The following is an 18,922-nucleotide window of genomic DNA, read 5'->3' as shown; positions in this document are numbered from 1 at the left end:
AATTTGCATTAATTTGCATACATTTCTTGTTGATGATTTTTTAATAACCCGTGTTGATGTCTCTAACTCATTGATCAGTATTAGCCTCACAAATCCAGGATCGCTTGGGCTCTGACTAAGGCAAGATTAACAAGATTATGTGACCAGACATCTGACTGCCAGTTTTCAGTTTTTGACAGGAGGACTGGTACCCAGCCCTGGTAGACCGAGCACAGTAGAGACTAGTTCAACTGGATAGCAGAACAGAAAGCAAAAAAGTGTTACGAGAGGCAAATCATCAACAAGATGTTTTAAACATTTAAACACAGCCTGTGGGAGAAAAAAAAACAGTATGAGGAGCACTTATCATCAAATATGAGTTTATTTTTTTATAAATCATTCTTACAAAATTGGCATTTAGTTATTTCATTTGTGACCTCTATAAAAGTCTTCTGTTAATTACAAGGTAGGAGGGAGGAGAAGGCATCGGGACAGCTGGGCTTGACCGAGTCCTTGCAGATCAACAGATAGCACTGCTGATTGGTCGTGTGATACAGCCAATCACTGATAAATAATCCCAAACAGGAAGTGGTCATACGTCGTCGCCTTAGCAACAGTGTCCAAACACAAAGATGAAAACGGGGCGTTCTAGTAAGAGAATGGAAGCTGTGACTCATCCAGTGTATGAAGGCAGGGCTGTCTGGGCCCTGCATGTGCTGCTATTGCTGCCCGTCTACTGGAAAGAACAAGTCTAGGACAGACAGTGCTCGGCATGTCAAGAACTCACATGTTGATAAAAAAAAAAAAAGGCACAAATCAAGAACAGACTAGTTTCCAGCACACATGCCGCCGCCACTATAAACACCAACTTCCTGGCACGTTATGGGTAAACCTTCCTCCATCTGTTTTAAAGACAAAATGATAACTTGCATATAATGTTCCCCCTGATCAAATGGCAGACGTGACAAGAGACATTGCAGCGGATGCAGAGGTTTTCCCGGTGGCCTAAATCACATCCATCACACTCTTGACCGAGCTCTGGACTCGATGATGCGCTGTGCACTGAAAGATGGAGCACTTTCTGTTGCCAAGTTGTCTGACCTGAATTCAAGCTTTGAAATAGTCAATTTAAACTCAACTGTGTCGCAGCCTCAGACCCATTATTGTAATGCATGGGGGGAAGATGTTAGAGCAGAATCTGAAAATGTTTCCATCTGGTACAGGGGACCCAGCTGCTTATTATTTTCCATGTTTCAGTTGGTGTAGTCTTTATTGGGACTTTGCAATTTGACTCCCGCGGAGAGCCGAGATGGTGCAGCCCAATCCAATTCTAGATCGCTGGTGTATGCAATCTTTTAGAGTTAAAACTCCACCGCTACGACTTGAGTAACGAAATGTTATATCTCTCTTGGGGAGTTCTGAATGAGACAGAGCGTGATGAATGTTTCCCTGGAAAACCAATGCATGAGTGAAAAAATAATACGAGCTGTGTATTGGCATCTTCGTGGATTAATGTGCACAGCGTGAAGAAAATAAACTGAATAAATACCATTAACTCCCCACAGCGATGCAGGATCAGTCTTATGTTGTCGCCACGTCACCTCAAATCGTACACAGTCTTCTTCTTCTTTTTTTTTTTTTTCCAAAAATAAATATATGCCTATGTACAGTGCTGAGAGTGGCGGGGATTTGAAATGGGTGGTGTTTTTTTTGTTTTGTTTTTTTTTTGTGAATTATCTGCAAAGCCAGGGGGATGCGGTTCTCTCGAGACGATCGGCAACAATGATTCGAGTGATCGGACATAAAAGGCTTGATATGGATTCAAACAATATGGTTCTCTGAAGATGAAATCGGAACCAGATGCAGACCGAGCGAGGAGCACGTTTTTCCCAGAATCGCGTAGATGAGCAAACATTAAACAGATCATAAATCTCTCCTGGCAAACAAATAACACTCCAAACTCAGAATGTAAATACAAACAGAGTAGCTTTGCTGTGGTGGCATTTATGAACGCACGCTAACCTTGGCTTTACAATACATTTTACATGAAGCAGAAGAAAATGAAGAGAAATCAATGAGGAAAACCTCAAAGTAAAACAGTAATTGAATGTGTGATTGATCCTGATGACAGCTACTGATTAACACACGCTGAACAGCTTTGGCTGAGACATTATGCTGAATGCCCGCCCGCCTGACAGAAAGGCCACTAAAAGCTCGCCGCTTTCATTCAAGTGTTTGGGAACTAAATGTGAGAGTGGGCTGCCTGCGCGCTCGGCCGCATGCTGCTCGCAGAGCGAATGACGCCGTCGCTCCGCCACGAGGCAGCCATTTCCTCTTTGAAATGATTAATTAAGGGCGAGACAGCTAGTTATTTTAGCATTTTGATCTGTTTGTCCAATAGCAACAAGGTAATTTAAGGTGCATAATGTCAGGAGGTTTGCTGTAGATTCAGCGGCGTACAGGGGGAGGGGGTGTTTAGGCTGTCCTCCCAAGGCTAGCATTAGCCAGCAGGTCATGTGTGTGGGTCACTGCTTTCACAACACAATGGTCCATAATGTTAGAGTGTTTCATCAACAGCTTGTCCCCTGGGAATAAAACAGCGCTCCACATGAAATAGGTTTACCTAATTGAAGCCCAAACGTACAGTATCTCTGCCTGACAAATGGAGGAGAAAACCTTTTGTCAACTTAATGGCCTCGAGGTCCTCTGATATGTCACAGGGGGGGGAAAAAATGGCGGCAGGAGAGCCACATCGGACTGATGACTAGAATATTTCAACGCGAGAGCATCTAGGCATCTCAAACTGATGGAGGCAACGTGATGTGCAATAAACAATTTTAAAGGCAGACCCTCAGAATGGCACTGATGCGCTCAGCGTTAAAAAAAAAAAAAAATCTCTCTACAAGCACTCCTGTGAAATGACGCCGGTCACTAAAGACCTGCTATGGTCTGAAATCTTATTCCATTCCTCCCTGTAAGGATACAGGGAGAAATAAATGGGCGAAACGAGTTTGGGTTAGAATGCAACGTTCTGCTCCATTTCATCCAGAAATGTTCATTTCGCCCATTCCAACGGAGAGAAAATCTACTCCGCTTGAGCTTATGGTTGGATGAGCCAACTTTTCAAGGCTCTGAACACACAACACGCACGCACACGCACACACATACACACACACACACAGAAGAGTGAAAGTACAGAGAGTTTGAAGGGGGAAATAAAAGATGATGAAAGTAAGTGGGGGAAAAAAAAGATGAGAAAAGTACGACTGCCTTGGTGAGTATGAGAGGAAAATGGGATATGAAACACAATGTTTTTCTTACTTATCTTCGTGATAACAGGGCAGCAGATAGACCATTATAAAAGCCATATCAGCACATCAAGGAAAGAGCCAAGGATAGGACAGACAGGATGTTTCAGACTGCGGGCTCAAGGATGTGTATCAATAGCCGAGAATTTAAGGAAATAATGGCTGATTTGCTATAAAAACCTCGCCAGGCCACTGTAATAACAGGTTGGACTCTGCCGTTTACCTTTTCTGCCTCGAGAACAGAAACACGAAACTGATGATGCTCTGACTTCAAACCTCAGAGAGGAGAAAGAGCCAACAGTGATACCAGAGTGCTGATTTGTACAGAAATCAAATCAACTCAAGAACAGGGTTTCCTGGGCTATAAAGCAGGGGTTTGGTAGCGAGTCCAGTATTACGTCCTGATGCAGACTGGGGAGGGTTGCTAGGGGCGACCAGTAGGATTTATGGTGGGTGGGGTTGCCAGGTTTGCGATCACGAACACCTCCCCTCTTCTACCGTCCTGCACGTGTGCCGAGAGAGCAGGAAAGTCAATGTCGTCCTCGTTCGTGTTGTACAAAAAAATATTCTATCCAAGAGTTCTCGTCGTCAGTAGTGCGTGCTGCGTGTTTGCACGTTTGCAAAGCATACAGTACTGTTTGGCATGTGCGTCAGTTTGTGTAGTCCTCTTTGTCTGTCTGTGTTTGCGGTTTTTGTTTGTGTTTTTCATATCCAAATGCCATCTGCTTGTTTCCTATTCGTCCCTTCCCTCGTCAAGTCCTGGCAGCAGCGGCGCTGTGGTCATTGGCAATGTGCTGAGTGGAAGACAGAGCTGTGTCGCTCCCTGTCCATCCTGCTGTAGTCCTACTACTCCTTCTACTCTCCACAGAGTCTCTCTCGCGCGTCTCCCCCTGCGTGGGGTCTCCCCCGAGGGGGCGCCGGTCTTGTCAGAGCCTCTCGATGTCCCTGTATTTCTTGCGGAGAATGGAGACCTGGTCCTTGAACAGGACAGGGTCCAGCCTCATCTGAGAGTGGACCAGCGGCATGGCGCCAAACCAGCTGGCGAACTTGTTCATGCAGGTTTGCCGCTGGGCAAAGTGGTCCGGATCGGCCCAGCGAGAAGCCCTCGAAGACTGGTGGGAATACAGAAGGAGGGAAGATGAAGGAACAATTTTAGCCTCATATGATCAGTGTTATTAATCGCTTTGATTCACTGTTCATGTTGATGAATAATTATAGCTTTAGAACAGGAATTCCCAACCACACGGTACTTAAAACAGAGCCGATCCGTCTGCTATTGCTTGATGGTGCAGGGAAAGATTGTGGAGTTGCTTTTTCACAATAACCAGAGAGCTAAACATCTGAAATAATTAGCTAAAATTAGCCAATAATAATATATTTAATTTAATAGCTAAAAATTATGGATAAACAGTTGAAATAATTAGCTAAAAATGATCAATAAGCCATTGGTATAATTAACTAAATGCGATGACTTAACAGTTGAAATAGTTAGCCAAAACTGATAAACTGACTGACTGGTGACTAAATTGGGCTAAAGTGCTTGAGAAACAGTTGAAAAAATTAGCTAAAATTAACTGCCAAACAGTTGAAATAGCTAAAAATCACCGTAAACACTGATGATTCAGTTGTATCAAAGAAAATTGTCACAGTTTCCACTATGTTGTAGTACTTCCACTTAAAAAAAGAGCTGTATTATTTGAAAGAGTTGGGGTGGTATCGATGAAGGGATGCTCATCATCAGTGGGGGAGCGCTGGTTAAAAACCTCTGCTTTAGATTACAGGAGGGAGAGAGATGTTCTCATTACATGAAAGACTGACAATAACAATCACCAGCATTCTTTCACTCAATCACAGTAACGACTCCAGACACTGTGACAAGAGAAAACCATTACTGAATGATGACTGACGTTAATGTTTCTCAATAAATCATTAGCTGGATCGTACTCTGGGTTTGGAAGACTGGAACCTGACGAGAAACTATGACGTGAGGCGACTGCTTTCTGTGCTTTTGTCTCGGCACTGTACATCACATGTCCTGTTTACCCCTGGGTCGTACCAAAGGATTTTTAGAGAATAATTCATGCTGCTCGTAGAGCAGCAAGAGTTTGCTCCAGCTGAAAGGCCGTGACACACACACGATGGGAAGAAAACAACACTGGCTTCGGCATGAATCATGATTTATAAAAAGGAGGACAAAATCAAAGTGCAATACGTAACGAGTGTGATTCAAAGTAGTAAGATTGTTATTAGTTCAGCCACATCCTGTAATTCATTTTTCTACAATGCAAACCAATTCTCTCAACTGGCAGCTGCCCTGTTTTAGCGCATCAGCGCTAATAAGAAAAAAAGGAAGATGGCATAAATCCAGTCATGAGAAGACTCACCTGTCCCATCATGGTCTCCTTGTACTGTTTCTTCTGTGTGACCTTGATGGGCGGCAGCTTGGTGACAGCGGAGACCAGGAAGTTCATCAGGATGTCCTCGCAGTTGGCCAGCTGGTCCACCATGCTCTTCAGACTCGTGGGTAAGTAGTTGGTGTACAGGTGATGGTAATACCTGCAAGAGACAAAAGAAAGTAGTTAGAATAGTGGGAGCTGATTTGAATGCAGCAGGTTTGCCCTCTTTTGAACATAATGTGCAAAAATAAGATATTTGAATGGTTTGGACCAACGTCATATTTGGCTAATGTCCGTGAACAGACAACTGTTTGCTAACAAGTTATATCAACTTAAAAGGTGACGATATGTCAATGCTGAGGTCGCTACTTGTTTCTGCTGCCCTCAAGTGGCCAGTGTGCATGTACTGCATGTGACCACAGTGTCAAACAAATGTCGCATGGACTAAAAGGTGAAAGCATTTTAATGGAAGGTGAAGCAGACTGAAGGGAGGTTTGCAAGTGACGTCTGTCGATGCACAATTGCTTGTATGGGCCATTTTCCCAAAATTGTAAAAAACTGCACATCTGTGATCCAAAACAACAAAAAATGAAGTCCTATTAAATTTCACTGTTTCTTTCTTCATTTCCTTTACACTTTTCCCATTTGCACGTATTAAATTGTGCACACTTTAAGAAGATTGTTGTTGGATTAATGCCTGAAAAGGCCACCATGAAGGTGAACAGTCCCACAGTTTCACACCTTTAAAGATGGCTGAAGAGCAGCGTCTGTCACAAAGAACTGTGGGGACAACTTAATTTAAATGCATCACAAATTTTAGGCACCTTTACGTTCCAGGTTGAAGCCTTCGGACAGATCTCTGAATACATCACCAGACTGATTGCTCAAGTTCACGGACGGATTAAACGGCTGACTTATTGAAAGTGATTAAGCGTTTGGCTGCAGTGATTGGCTGACTTCCGCTTAATGGACTGCTCCCATCACAGCTGAGTGAAGCCATATTGAAGCTGACAGCGCGGTAGTATGACTAAATGCAGGAACTATGGAACACTGTGTAGCAGACAAATTGACATTTTTTTGGGATAAAACATACTTTGTGTCAAAACACTGGTTTCCCGAGGCTGTGCTATGCTGAACATCGCACCTACTTTTATAATCTACAGATCACTGCATCAAAGTGTTGTATCAAAAGAAAGACAACTGAACACTGGAGAGCAGAGCAGAGCAAAGCTGTGATCCCTGTATAACAGAAGGGGAACAGAACAGAAGTAAGGAGCATGAAAGAAAACAGCAGAGCAGAGCGGAACAGCGAGAACTGCCTCACATGGAGGTAAACAGCTGTACTGGAACCAGGTTTTAGAGATCAGAAGAAGACGATGTGGAGCGCGTGCCGTACCTGTGGTAGATGGCGGCCCCGGTCAGCACCATCGAATAATCGTTGGTCCACTTGGATGTGTAGCCCCAGCGCTCCTTGTTGCTGTCCCAGAAGTGGCTGCGAGCGGGGTAACCTACGATTCGCTCTGGAAAACTCTGCCAGACGGTGAAGGCGAAGTCCACCTGGACAGACAAAAATAACATATTATAATGCAGGACACAGTACATAATGAGCTAACTATTTCAACTGTTCTTAGCTAACTATTTCAACTGTTTTTAGCTAGCTATTTCAACTGTTCATGCAATAATTCTAGCTAACTATTTCAACTGTTTTTAGCTAGCTATTTCAACTGTTCATCCAATACTTCTAGCTAACTATTTCAACTGTTTTTAGCTAGCTATTTCAACTGTTCATCCGATACTTCTAGCTAACTATTTCAACTGTTTTTAGCTAGCTATTTCAACTGCTCATCCGATACTTCTAGCTAACTATTTTAATGGTTTTTAGTCAATTACTTCAGCTGTTTATCTGTGGCTTTTAGTTATTTCTTATTTCTTCATTAGTCCATTTTTAGCTAACAATTTTAACCATTTATCCATTACTTTTAGCTAACTATTTCAACTGTTTTTAGCTAACTATTTCAACTGTTCATCCAATACTTCTAGCTAACTACTCAACTGTTTATCCGATACTTCTAGCTATTTCAACCATTTGCTCATTACTTTTAGCTATGTCACATTTATCTTTCAGCAGTCTGTTTTAACCATTTATCCACTGTTAACTTAATTATTATTAATATTACTCTTATTATTAGAGTCTATTAGACTTGAATAGACCATTGTAAGTGCTCTATTAATAAACTGCTTGCATTCTGGAAAAAAAACACTGCAGATTATCTGGGCACAAATCCATTTATAAACAACTTATTAACAGTTATAACTCTGGTTCTTGGTGGCTTATTAGAAAGTGTGAAGCATTTATTAATGGAATGCCAACATTTATAACTATTTTTACCAAACAGGAAGTCTAAATATCAGCCAAAGGGACACAACCTGGCAACCCAAAAATTACTCACATTGAGTATGTATCTGTTATCAGTATGCTGATAACAGATACACAAAGCATTAATAATTTACTCATTAACCATTAGAAAGCTATTATTACAAGACAGTTTGAAAAATGTAATAACACAGAACAAAAACTGACAGCAGAGTATTCCCGAAGGAGAAAATACGTTTAAAACCTGAAATATTTTCTTTGAAACGTTGGTTCATTTTTCAAACGTTGTATATATTTTGTGAGAACAACGACAGAAGGAAAGAAAGAGACTACAGGGAGAATTAACAAAGGAAGTGCGCACTCAAACACGCCAAAGTGAAAATACAACAGAGGCAAAACCTCATCAAACACAAAGCAGTCTTTCCTAAGCAGCTGCCTGCAGCCAAGTTCTGTGGCGGCGATCAAAGCGTTCAATCAAATAATTAGACGAAAACATCAAAAAGGCCTCAGTGGCTCCGCAAACAGCGCGCTGTTTCACATTACAACACATATTACCACAGTATGAACGAACACTTCTGTCAGAATCCACAATAAAACACACATCATTTTTATCTTCCTGACAGAATTTGTGCATAAAAGCCCTTCAGGTAAAGAAGAAAAGCCCTGAATATGTTTTGCTGTTGCTTTCAATGCAAGAGAAAGGGAGATGAATGACAATTAAGATACAAGGAATAAAAAGTCTGCATGGACAATAAAAAACTTGATGAAGAACTGGATGCTAGCATTTTTTGCGTTGTGAAGGACAATCCTCCTTCTCACTACAGGGTGAAGGAAACTGCGGAAGAAGAAGAAGAACTAAAGAACTGACCCTTTTATGCTGTGAAAGGTTTTATATGATGGGAAGGGCGGATACATGTTCGGAAATCTGTGATGGTATTTTTGCCTGGATTTCTTTTTTTAACTTGCACAGGCATTAATGTTCCCTGGGCTCTAAAACTTTGGGAATTGTTTATGTTCATGATCCAACTGTCTTCATGGGAGAAACACGGGTCGATTCGGTTTTTGGGGCTGGATTTTCCCTTCAATGCCAGCTCTGCCTTGCCATCTTGATCCTCCGCACAAACAGCCTTTATGAGATCTAATTCTACACTGTTCAAAGCAGCATCTGGCTTCCCATGGTGCCGCGCCAAAACGTGTCCCCGGGAAAAACAGGAACAGTCCCGCAGCACGAGGAACAAAAAAAAAAAAAAAATGCCCATAACAGCGCTGCTCTCAAATTGGGGATTGGGGAGGTGCAGTGTGATTACAAGCGAGCCAAAACACAAAGCAGAAGATGGACAGAGAAAGAAAAAGAAAGAGAGGAGAAAAAAGAGGAAGAGAAAGAAAGGGAGACCAGAAGAGGGGGAAAGTAAGGCACTGGGAGTAAAAGTTAGAGTAGTTTAAGCGATTGCTGCTTAGCGATAACTTGAGAACACCAGGGACAAACAGAAAGAGAGATAAAAAATGGAGAGAAAACACAATCAGAGTTGCATTTGGGACACGGAGAGTTTGCGGCTTTGTTTTGTCTCGAGAGGACCAGACCATCGAGACAGAGAAGAGGGAGATAGGACGAGGGAAAGAAGAGAGTTTTCTATTCTGCTGTATATTATTATATCACAAGATACCTCTGTGGTGGACAACACTGTGTCTTCATCCAGGCTGAGGACAGCATCGGTCACTATGGTCTCGTAGGGCAAGAAACGACTGCTCATCACCTGCAGAGGGAAACACAAATCGTGAGAATGAGCTGGATTCACCTCTTCAAACAGCATTCATTTGTGATCATTCGGTTTCCTGGAACATATTCAAAAGGTTGAAGGAGCAAACGCAGATCTGAAGGCGGTGGAAAATGAAGGAATAAACGCCTTTATGGTCGGATGACTGAAATCTTGTACACGCTGTCCCCTTTTTTCATTAAACTGCATATTTTTTGCAAACTAGCAGTGCGGAGGTGTTTGTTCACGCAGATGACAGCTCCCATTGAATGTTTCCATGGAAACATTACTAGCTCCATGTCATCCTAAATTACTGCAGGTTGTTTTGTTGGGTTTTGTTCCAATTATGGTCTTTTTTAATCTAACATCTGGGAATATTTAACAATAAAAACATGTTTTGTGAAATTAATCTGTCCATCTATTTTCCTGCTGCCTATTCAGATTCAGCGAGCAGCGGCAGTAGACACAGCCAGGTAGCCTAGATGAAATATTCCCAGAACCACATCCTTCAGCTCCTTCTGGAGATCACGAGACGTTCCCAGGCATGATGGGAGACCAGATGTAATCCATCCAGCATTAGGGTCTGTCCTGGGTCTCCTCTTACACACAAACCACCACCAGGAGGCGCCTGGCTAGCTGCCTACTGATTTTTTTGGCCACTTGAGGGCAGCAGAAACAAGCTCTAAACACAACACTGACATAATCGCCTTTAATGTTGATATAGCCAACTTGTTAGCAAACATTACAGTAGCATAACTGACAAATGTAAGTCCAATATTTACTTTTTTAGTTTTATTTTTGGTCTCCACCAACTCTTGAGGGAAATCTCTTTAGCTGCTAAATCCTCCACTATGGTCAGCAGCTAGTTGCTAACTTTGTCATTTAGCGCCGTCTGGTAATGGCAGTTGGTTTTAGACATTCTGTTGCAGAAAACACCATGAAATCCGTGAAACAGCGAAGTGTGGACCAAAAAAACAAAACAATGAACTGAGAGATGCTGAAAAGGTCTTTAGGGCTGAGATGAACCCCAGTGTGGTGACAATTCCTTGCAAGTTCTTCGATACTTGTGACCCCTTTCACATACAAGTAGTCCTGCAATCCATCCAATACAAAGATATTGATTAAAACTGCTTTATGGATGAGCTCAGCCACCCTGACATCTAATTCTTTCAGTCACGACCCAAAGCTCATGAGTTTGAAATTAGATCCACTGGTCAACCTACAACCGTTGGAACCCATCAGCTACCATCGAGGATGATTGATCCTCTGGAGACAACGGACAATGTTTCAGGGCTTCTGGTGTAGCAAGCGGATATCTGGATAAAGGACAGGCAAAGACTTCCTCTTCTTCAGTCATTATTTGCAGCCCGATTAGCAACTTAAGACGCTAAAACCGCATTTCAGCTAATCCCTATACGCAATGCATTCTGCCTCTTTTGCTCTCCACACGGACTGTTTACCTGCATACAATCAAAGCCTGCTCAAACGTGATTGGCCAACAACACTCAAGCAGAAACCAGAATGCTTCCAATAGTAAAATCTTGTCTCTTTCCTACAGATTCTGCATTTATGCGCAGATCTCTGTTTATTGAGATGAATGTAGAGCTCCACCTTGAGATACATTTTACAATAAAAACCCTTTTCTACTGAATAGATTTTTAACGATTCCTTACAAATTTGTGGGATTCAGGGGAGACAAGAAGCCATTACATGAACAACCAGCAGCGGACAGAGAAGAAGAGAAAAGCCAATAACCTGCATGCTGCTCCCCATTGTTTTCAACAGTGATAGAGTGCTGATACAAGTTTCCATTACTGCTGCGGGGTCGTCTTTCTATTTTAAATCAATAACACATAAATGCAGCCAGACGCATACAGCATGAGTCATGTGTCCTACATATGGCACATATTTACCCTTCCTCGCCGCCGCTGCTGAAAACCGAATATGTATATTTAACGGCAAATGAAAACGAACTGTATAATACATGTCGGTTGAATATTTACTGGGAGCAGCGAGAGTGATGGTGGCCAGGGCCTGGTGGGTGGATGGAAAGATCAACATCTTGAGGATATTTAGACAGGAAGTCTTTGGTGTGCTGGCTGTGATGAAGAGCGCTCGGATGGGAAAACAGCAGCTTCTCATTGAGGATGAGTGTGCGTGTTGTAAACTGGATGTGTGCTCGAACTCAAACAGCCTCCCACACAAACAAGAAACAGCTCACGGATGCATAGTTTTAATGGTAGACACACAGTATCTACATGTACTGCACTAACAGCCCAGAAAGTCTCTTATTCATTTATTCAGCACAGCTCTGAAGGTCAGGCCTCTGTAAGAATACTTTTTAAACACCACCTGCGCTGAAAAGCCATTACATTTACATTTAAGAATAGTCAGTGTTGACCTCTTTTCTCTGTAAACACCTGGCATTGTCCGCCTGCTGCGCTCCAGCAGAGTGACCTAACTCTCAACAGGTCCTCATCACTCCTACGGTGGAGGGCAGCAACTAACACCACAGAAAATGCAAGAATAAATGGCTTTAATGTCAAGCTGTGCAAAGTCTGTTATCCACTCCACTGCAGAAAACTAATGATCACTTTCAACTATAAAATGTCAGAAAATATTGAAAAATGCACATCAAAATTTCCCAGTGACCACGGCGATGTTTTCAAATTGCTTATTTAATCTGACCAGCAGTCTAAAACTCAGAAATTTTTATTTTAAGATTACAACACGTATAAAATCAGAATGGGAATCGAGAAGAATCAAATCACAAAAAAACACCTGAGACAAGTGCAACATCCTTAAATTAAGAATTTTATGACTTATGAAGGTCTGAAACTCTGCAGCTCTAATAAACTAACAATGTGCAGAACTTCAAAGCTTTCTTGTCATTTTCCTCCGCACCTGTCCACCAGGTGTTCATGACGCCACACCGAGAATAAAGTTTGCGATGATGTAAACTAGAGAAACGCAACAAATCCCGCTGGAAAAGCGGCAACCTGCACAAAACTCACTTTTTTTTTCCAGTTCCAGTTGTGATGTTTTGCTGGTTGACTCCTCGTTTCAACACTAATCTGCTCTGATGCATGGATGAAGGAAACACTTTCATTATTTTGCACATCTTTGCTTGCTGAAATACTGACAGATTTTTAAATGTTCGATATTTTTCGGACCAATATGATTTCTAAATTATAAAACGAAAAAAAGCAGATTTAATTTACATAGCAGTTAAATAAATGTCAAAAACTACTAATCAGCAACCATAATAAGCAAAAAAAAAAACTGTATTTAAAACATGTAAATACTATTAATAATATTCTCTTTCAGACATGATGGGACATAAAGATGGACGGATGAGGCTGGTTTTCTTTGTCACGTCACACTGGGGCACCTGTCCCAACTGCATACTAAAATGTGCTCATGATTGAACTGTCATGGGACAAATATGGCTCAGTTTGGTGATGAAGAATATAAAGAAAAATAACAAAAAAAGGCCGCTTGAACTACAACTATAAACAGGCAAGAAAGTAAGATTTTAATACTGCTTTAAAGGCTTAAGTCTCTGTTTGAGCAGCACGAAATAAAGTATAAAACACAGATTTCCAGTGCTTAATGTTACGTGCACATCTCTGCATTTGCAGCTGAGCCTTGACAGAGCTGGGAACTGTCAGCGAGGTCAAGTGCCATCTACTCCTCCTCTCTCCGAAAACCCTCCGGGGGCGACAACAGCGGCGCAAAGTTTAGACTGTTGCTCATAATGTTACAGGGCGGAGGAGTCGAGGCGTGTGAGTGACGGTTGCATTCACAGACGAAGAAAAGATGTCGAGAGGGAAGAGGAGAAGCGGCACCCCCTCCCCTCTCATTTCCAGTATCATCGTTACTGCTGTAATTTCCTGCGGGCCTAAAGAGAGAAACAAAACAACCCCATCTCTCCGCTCCTTGTTCTCCACTTGCTTTTCAGCAGAACGTGTCAGAGACAATACCAGCGAAGAAGAACTGGAGAGGGGTGGAAGTGACAATGAGACAAACAGCAAAAAGGGAAAGAATAAAGACAAAGAGGGGATGAGAGGCTGGTGCTCCCAACCCCCAGATGGTTTGTAATGTTAGAAGTGTGACATATTAGCCTGGGGCTGCCTGCTGCTCTCCAGGAATGTGAGCTCTTGCAGCAGGAATCTGCCTCCAGCGCTTCACCTCCTCTCTAAAGGACAGCAGCAGCGGAGGGAGGCGGTGAAAGGAGCGAGGAGGACCACCAGTGTTTGGAACACATATTAAGCGCTGCTGGGATTATCACACGGCTTAAATCAGCCCGTCATAAACCATCTTTTTGGCCAGAGGGAGGGAGAAAACTGTTAGAGGATCAGGATGGTGTTGTGTTTTTCTTACTGTCAACAAATCTCAATGAAAAGACCCAAACTAACAATGCCTCCACGTTTGTGTCACTCAGCCCCGAGCGCACTCGTTCCTCCTGAAGACGGAAATCTTTAAAAACGGGTCACAAACGTGTCATTTCATTTTTAAAAAAAGGACTCAAACAGGAGTGCATGGTGCATATTTATTTGGGACTATTTTCAGATGCGGATTAATACACATTTGGTGTACGAGTGAGAATTCATGCCAGGGACTCCACATAAATCTTAATTTAGAATAAGCAGATATTTACAAAAATCAATGAGCTGATGAGGTTAAATATTAAACATATTGTCTCTGCAGTGTTTTAATTGAGTATATGTGAAAAGTGTTTAGCAAGTTATCACATTCTTTCTTATTAATGTTTCAACAGCGTCCAAACTTTTTTGGACTCAGGGTTGGGTTTATTCTTTAAACTAAGAGAATTGAAAGAGGGATAAGTAAGGAGAGGCAGGAGTGTTGCTACCATTTCTTTTCTGGGAATCTGCAGCTTTTAGAAAACCGAAGGGAAGTTTTAATTATAAAATTTAACACGTACCCATCGTGGGGGCTTGTAGTCTGGTATTTTTAGGCTCAGCGTATTTAAATTTGATTCCTTTTAGGTCAACAATAAATAAATAAATACATGAGGGATTTGAGTATTTTCATATTCCTGACATTTTGGAGACTTTGAATCAGAATTTGTTTCATTTTAGGGAAATACTGAAGAAATAAAAATATGAGACATCTAAATCATTGCATAAATTAGGGTAGAGGGGGGCTGCACTGGGGGAACTTAACTTGACCTCAGTATTTCTAAAATTCTGGCTAGTATGCGAGAAAGGAGAGGACAATAATGTGACAGAGAGAAGCAAAAAGAAGATGAAATTATGAAGAGGGGAAAAATGGAGGATCTGCGGGTGAGAGGGGGGATGAAAGAGAGAGGGGATGAGAAAGAAAGTGGAAGGAAAAAAGATGAAAAACCCTCTCTCTCTCTCTCTCTCTCTCTGTGGGGTGGAGGAACACAGCTTGGCTCGCCACAGTAAACAGAACCCGCCGCAACCACAACAAACCACAGGCCGCCTGGCGCACACACACACACACACACTCAGTCGTTTCCATCACTTCTGGGGACATTACATAGACTTACACTCATTTTCTGAACCATAACCTTAACCCAAGTCTTCACCCTACGCTGTAATGATTTACATTATGAGGACTCGTCCCCATAAGGAGGGCGAGTCCCCACAGTGTGACTGTGTAAACAGATTTATGTCCCCACAATGAGTGTAACATGTCCACACACACACACACACATAATGTCCAAACACTAAGCCCATTCTGCTTGCTTTCACGGTCACACAGCTACACGCGCAGCCCTCCCGCTGTGACTGACAGCTTGCGAGAAACCACTCAGAGCCACGGGGAGAGGTAAACCATAAACCCAGCCTACCGCCGGGTGACTGACGCTGATGTGAAAACCACTTTGCCTGATTGGCAGGTGAAGTTTAGTCCTCACGAGCCGCAGGGCGAGCGAGGACGGCGGCGGATGAGTCCGAAGTCTCGTAGTACAGATGAGAGGCCGGATCCTGTTTCCTTTCCCTCAAAAGCAACCATAAACGTGGGCTCGGAAAGTGTGAAGCTGAGCTCGGATCAGCGTCTAGAGGCAAACGTCGCCCCGCGTGTCCACGTCTGACCTTTGACTTTGACGAGGGAAGGTCACAGGGAGGTCAACATGAACACAGCAAACCCTTCAACAAGGCAGAGTCTCCAGCATAAAAGCTTAATAAGGTTGTCATAATAAACGCCACTGAGGCAACTCGTGGCTCGGGGCTGCGGCGACGTCTGGCTGGAGGGTTAACTGCACAGAAAACAGATTGTGTCTCGTATGACAGCGTCGGTCATAACAACAGAGGGAAAAACAAGATTCCTCTGAACTGACACGCTGAGAAAATTGACGCCCACGCGAAAAAAAAAAAACATTATTTCTATGCACATTTCATTTCGTTTTTAAAGCTCTGACTCAGATTTAAGCCTCTTTCTTCTGTGTACTTGCTAAGGAAGAAACAATAACATTAAAGGCGAAAGAAGCAGCCCGTTAATCAATTAGTCAATCAGCACAGAGTTAATTGTCAACTATTTTGACAATTGTTTCACTCACTCTTTTAGAAAAAATGCTCGAAATTCTCCCGTTTCAGCTTCTCAACTGTGAGGATTTGCTTTAAACTGATTATTATTATTATTATTGGGATTTTTTGATTTTTCATCAATCATTATTTTCACTTTTAAGCCTGAGCAGTTAATCGATACGTGGAGAAAATAATCAGCACGTAATTAAAATAATTCTCGGTTGCGCCCCTAAAAACATAGATTTTGTAATGTTGGGTTTTGAAAGGCTGCTTGGATGTGACGCTCATGAGTAATTGGACACATTAAGGGAAAATCAAACCTGAAACATAATTAAATCAATGTGGTCGTTTTCTGTGCATGAATTCATCGCGTGCATTTATACAGAGCACAATCCAGCTCAACTGTAACTTATTTCTCCAGAGAACTTTTGTCACCTTCTCCAGTTAATTAGATATTTCATTGCGATTAAAGTAAAGAACAAACAGCAATAAATGCATAAAAAACAAAAGCGACTGTGCATATGTGCTTTACTGCCTCCTTATCTCTCCTAACAATATGCATTAGCCCCCCGATGTATATTATTCCCATTACTGAGCTTTAATTAAAACCACACAAACTGTCCTTTAATGGAATCAGTGCAGCACAAATCGAAACTCATTAACTCCCACAAACTCTCAGACTGGATGCTATGCGTCAGGACACAGTAGCTTTACATTCAGAGAATATGCATGAGATGAGCTGCGTAATTAGAAATGATAGCGATCGCGCCTCCGAGGTACCTGAGAGGAGGAGTGTGTGCTGAGGCTCACCTTGTTCTCTCCCTCGATGACGATGACGGGCACTGAGGTGGCGGGCCAGCGGTGCTTGGCAGGTAGAGGCTTGTCACAGTTCCACAGGACGATGATCTAAAGGAAAGACGAAAAATCTTATTAACTGCACCAACTAACTGCGCTGCGCTGCCAGATTATAACGACGCATCAGCAGGATTTCAGTTCGGCTCGTTGGCAGTTTTTGCCCGTCTTGCAAAAAGGCATGAAAACAATCGATACTTTGAGAAAAACCTGAGAGAAATCATCGAGCTGTTGAAAGATTTGTGTGTGATTCAGAGCACAGATGAATTCAGATAAAGGCTTAAGGAAATTTTCTGTCAGGCAAACTCATAGTTTAAAGGGGCAGCTGTAGAGCACCACTGCTGAACAGGCATTTGAAGCTGCTGGAGTCTCTGGAGTACAAAGAAGCTTGCAGTTGTGCGTGAAGCTGTATTTCGGCCACCGCTAACCAGTGCTCGCCAAGGGGAATGTTTGCCGCGGGCTCAGAGTGAAAGTCTATAAGGGCGGGGGGCAGTCTTCCTCAAGACAACCGCTCAGAGAGACAATACTGGCATCCTCCAGTGAAATACAGGCAGAAACTCTACACAAGTTCAGTGGATGAGAGCTTGTAATATCTTCCATAGAACTGATGAGGATAAAAAAACATCAACTGTATTGACTGTTTAGGAAAAACCAGCCTTGAAAAAGAAATGGGATGTGCATAATAATTTGGAACGCAGTGTAATTTGATTTTCTCCGACCAAAAACAACTCGCAGCGGCGTGTTCCCGAATCAGCAACGGAACATGTGACATTTATGTGACCTGCGGCGCAGCAAATGTCACCTTATTACAGGCTGATTGAATGTTAAAGAGCCAGAAGGGCAACTGAAGTGATAAAACATTTCCAATTACGGCTCCACAATGGTTTGCTTCAGTCCCAAATCAATCACGTTACATTGTCAGATTTCATTTCTAACTGCGACACGTTGCTCGACAAGTGATGTCACGCTCCGCCTCTAATCAGATGGTGTTTTTACACGAAGGATTCGTGTTCTCCAGCCACAGCCGCACTGTGGACATGCACATCAGCCAACATGGAAGTGTCACATGGAGTTAACCCTCCCCGGTCACGGCACCACCGCGGTGGACCTCATTAATGCTTGATGAGGAACACACACATGACATGACTCCCGTCTGCCCTCACACACACATTCACACCAATATATCTCAGCCTGGTCTTCTCATGCATCGCTAAACCCCTCCCCCAAACTGCAATTATCCAATCATAGCATAGCAAGCGTAACGAGACACGGCAGGCCTGTCGAGATGTGGTGTTCGTGGCGCAGCAGTAAGAGTATTAGTATTAGTAGAGTTTGGAGGGTGGTGGGTTTTTTTTAGCCTTTTCAAACAGAACAAACCGAACAGTGTGTTTATCTACTCTAACACTGCAGTCTGTTAGCATGTGTAGCTAGCTAGCTTAGCTTACAACCTACCTAGTTAGCTGAGCGGTATTTCTACAGCCAAGAGTTAGCATCTCATTCGAGGAAAATGTTTATAAAAAAGGACGCCAGTATGGCAGTTTTTTTTTATTTTTTAAGTCTGACCAATAACAGAAAATCATTATGTATCGACTGCACGACAAAACCATCACGATCAAGAGCGGGAATACAAACTTACTTAGTTAATAAGTTACTGAAAATTCGTAATTAGTTCCAGAGACTTCTAGTTATGTCTAATAAAAGTAACTGTGTTGCAGTGGCACAGCCTGTTCAAATGTTGACAAAT

At 42.5% G+C, this 18,922-nt stretch overlaps 1 protein-coding gene across 1 annotated transcript in view; it reads right to left on the bottom strand.

The window, feature by feature from the left end:
* Positions 1 to 342: 342 nt before the first annotated feature.
* Positions 343 to 18,922, bottom strand: part of ext1b (exostosin glycosyltransferase 1b) — a 114,359-nt gene continuing 95,779 nt past the window's right edge. The window contains exons 7-11 of the mRNA XM_041955173.1: positions 17,137 to 17,232; positions 9,722 to 9,811; positions 7,080 to 7,240; positions 5,672 to 5,843; positions 343 to 4,399 (exon numbers count right to left, since the gene is read on the bottom strand). Coding sequence (XP_041811107.1) covers positions 4,214 to 4,399; positions 5,672 to 5,843; positions 7,080 to 7,240; positions 9,722 to 9,811; positions 17,137 to 17,232 — 705 coding nt within the window. The 3' untranslated portion in view covers positions 343 to 4,213. The remainder of the gene's footprint in view (positions 4,400 to 5,671; positions 5,844 to 7,079; positions 7,241 to 9,721; positions 9,812 to 17,136; positions 17,233 to 18,922) is intronic.

Source organism: Chelmon rostratus, chromosome 16, assembly GCF_017976325.1.
Source record: "Chelmon rostratus isolate fCheRos1 chromosome 16, fCheRos1.pri, whole genome shotgun sequence".
Classification (NCBI taxonomy): domain Eukaryota; kingdom Metazoa; phylum Chordata; class Actinopteri; order Chaetodontiformes; family Chaetodontidae; genus Chelmon; species Chelmon rostratus.
The sequence above is the reverse complement of the archived record's forward strand: the minus strand, read 5'-3'. Positions and strand labels throughout refer to the sequence as shown.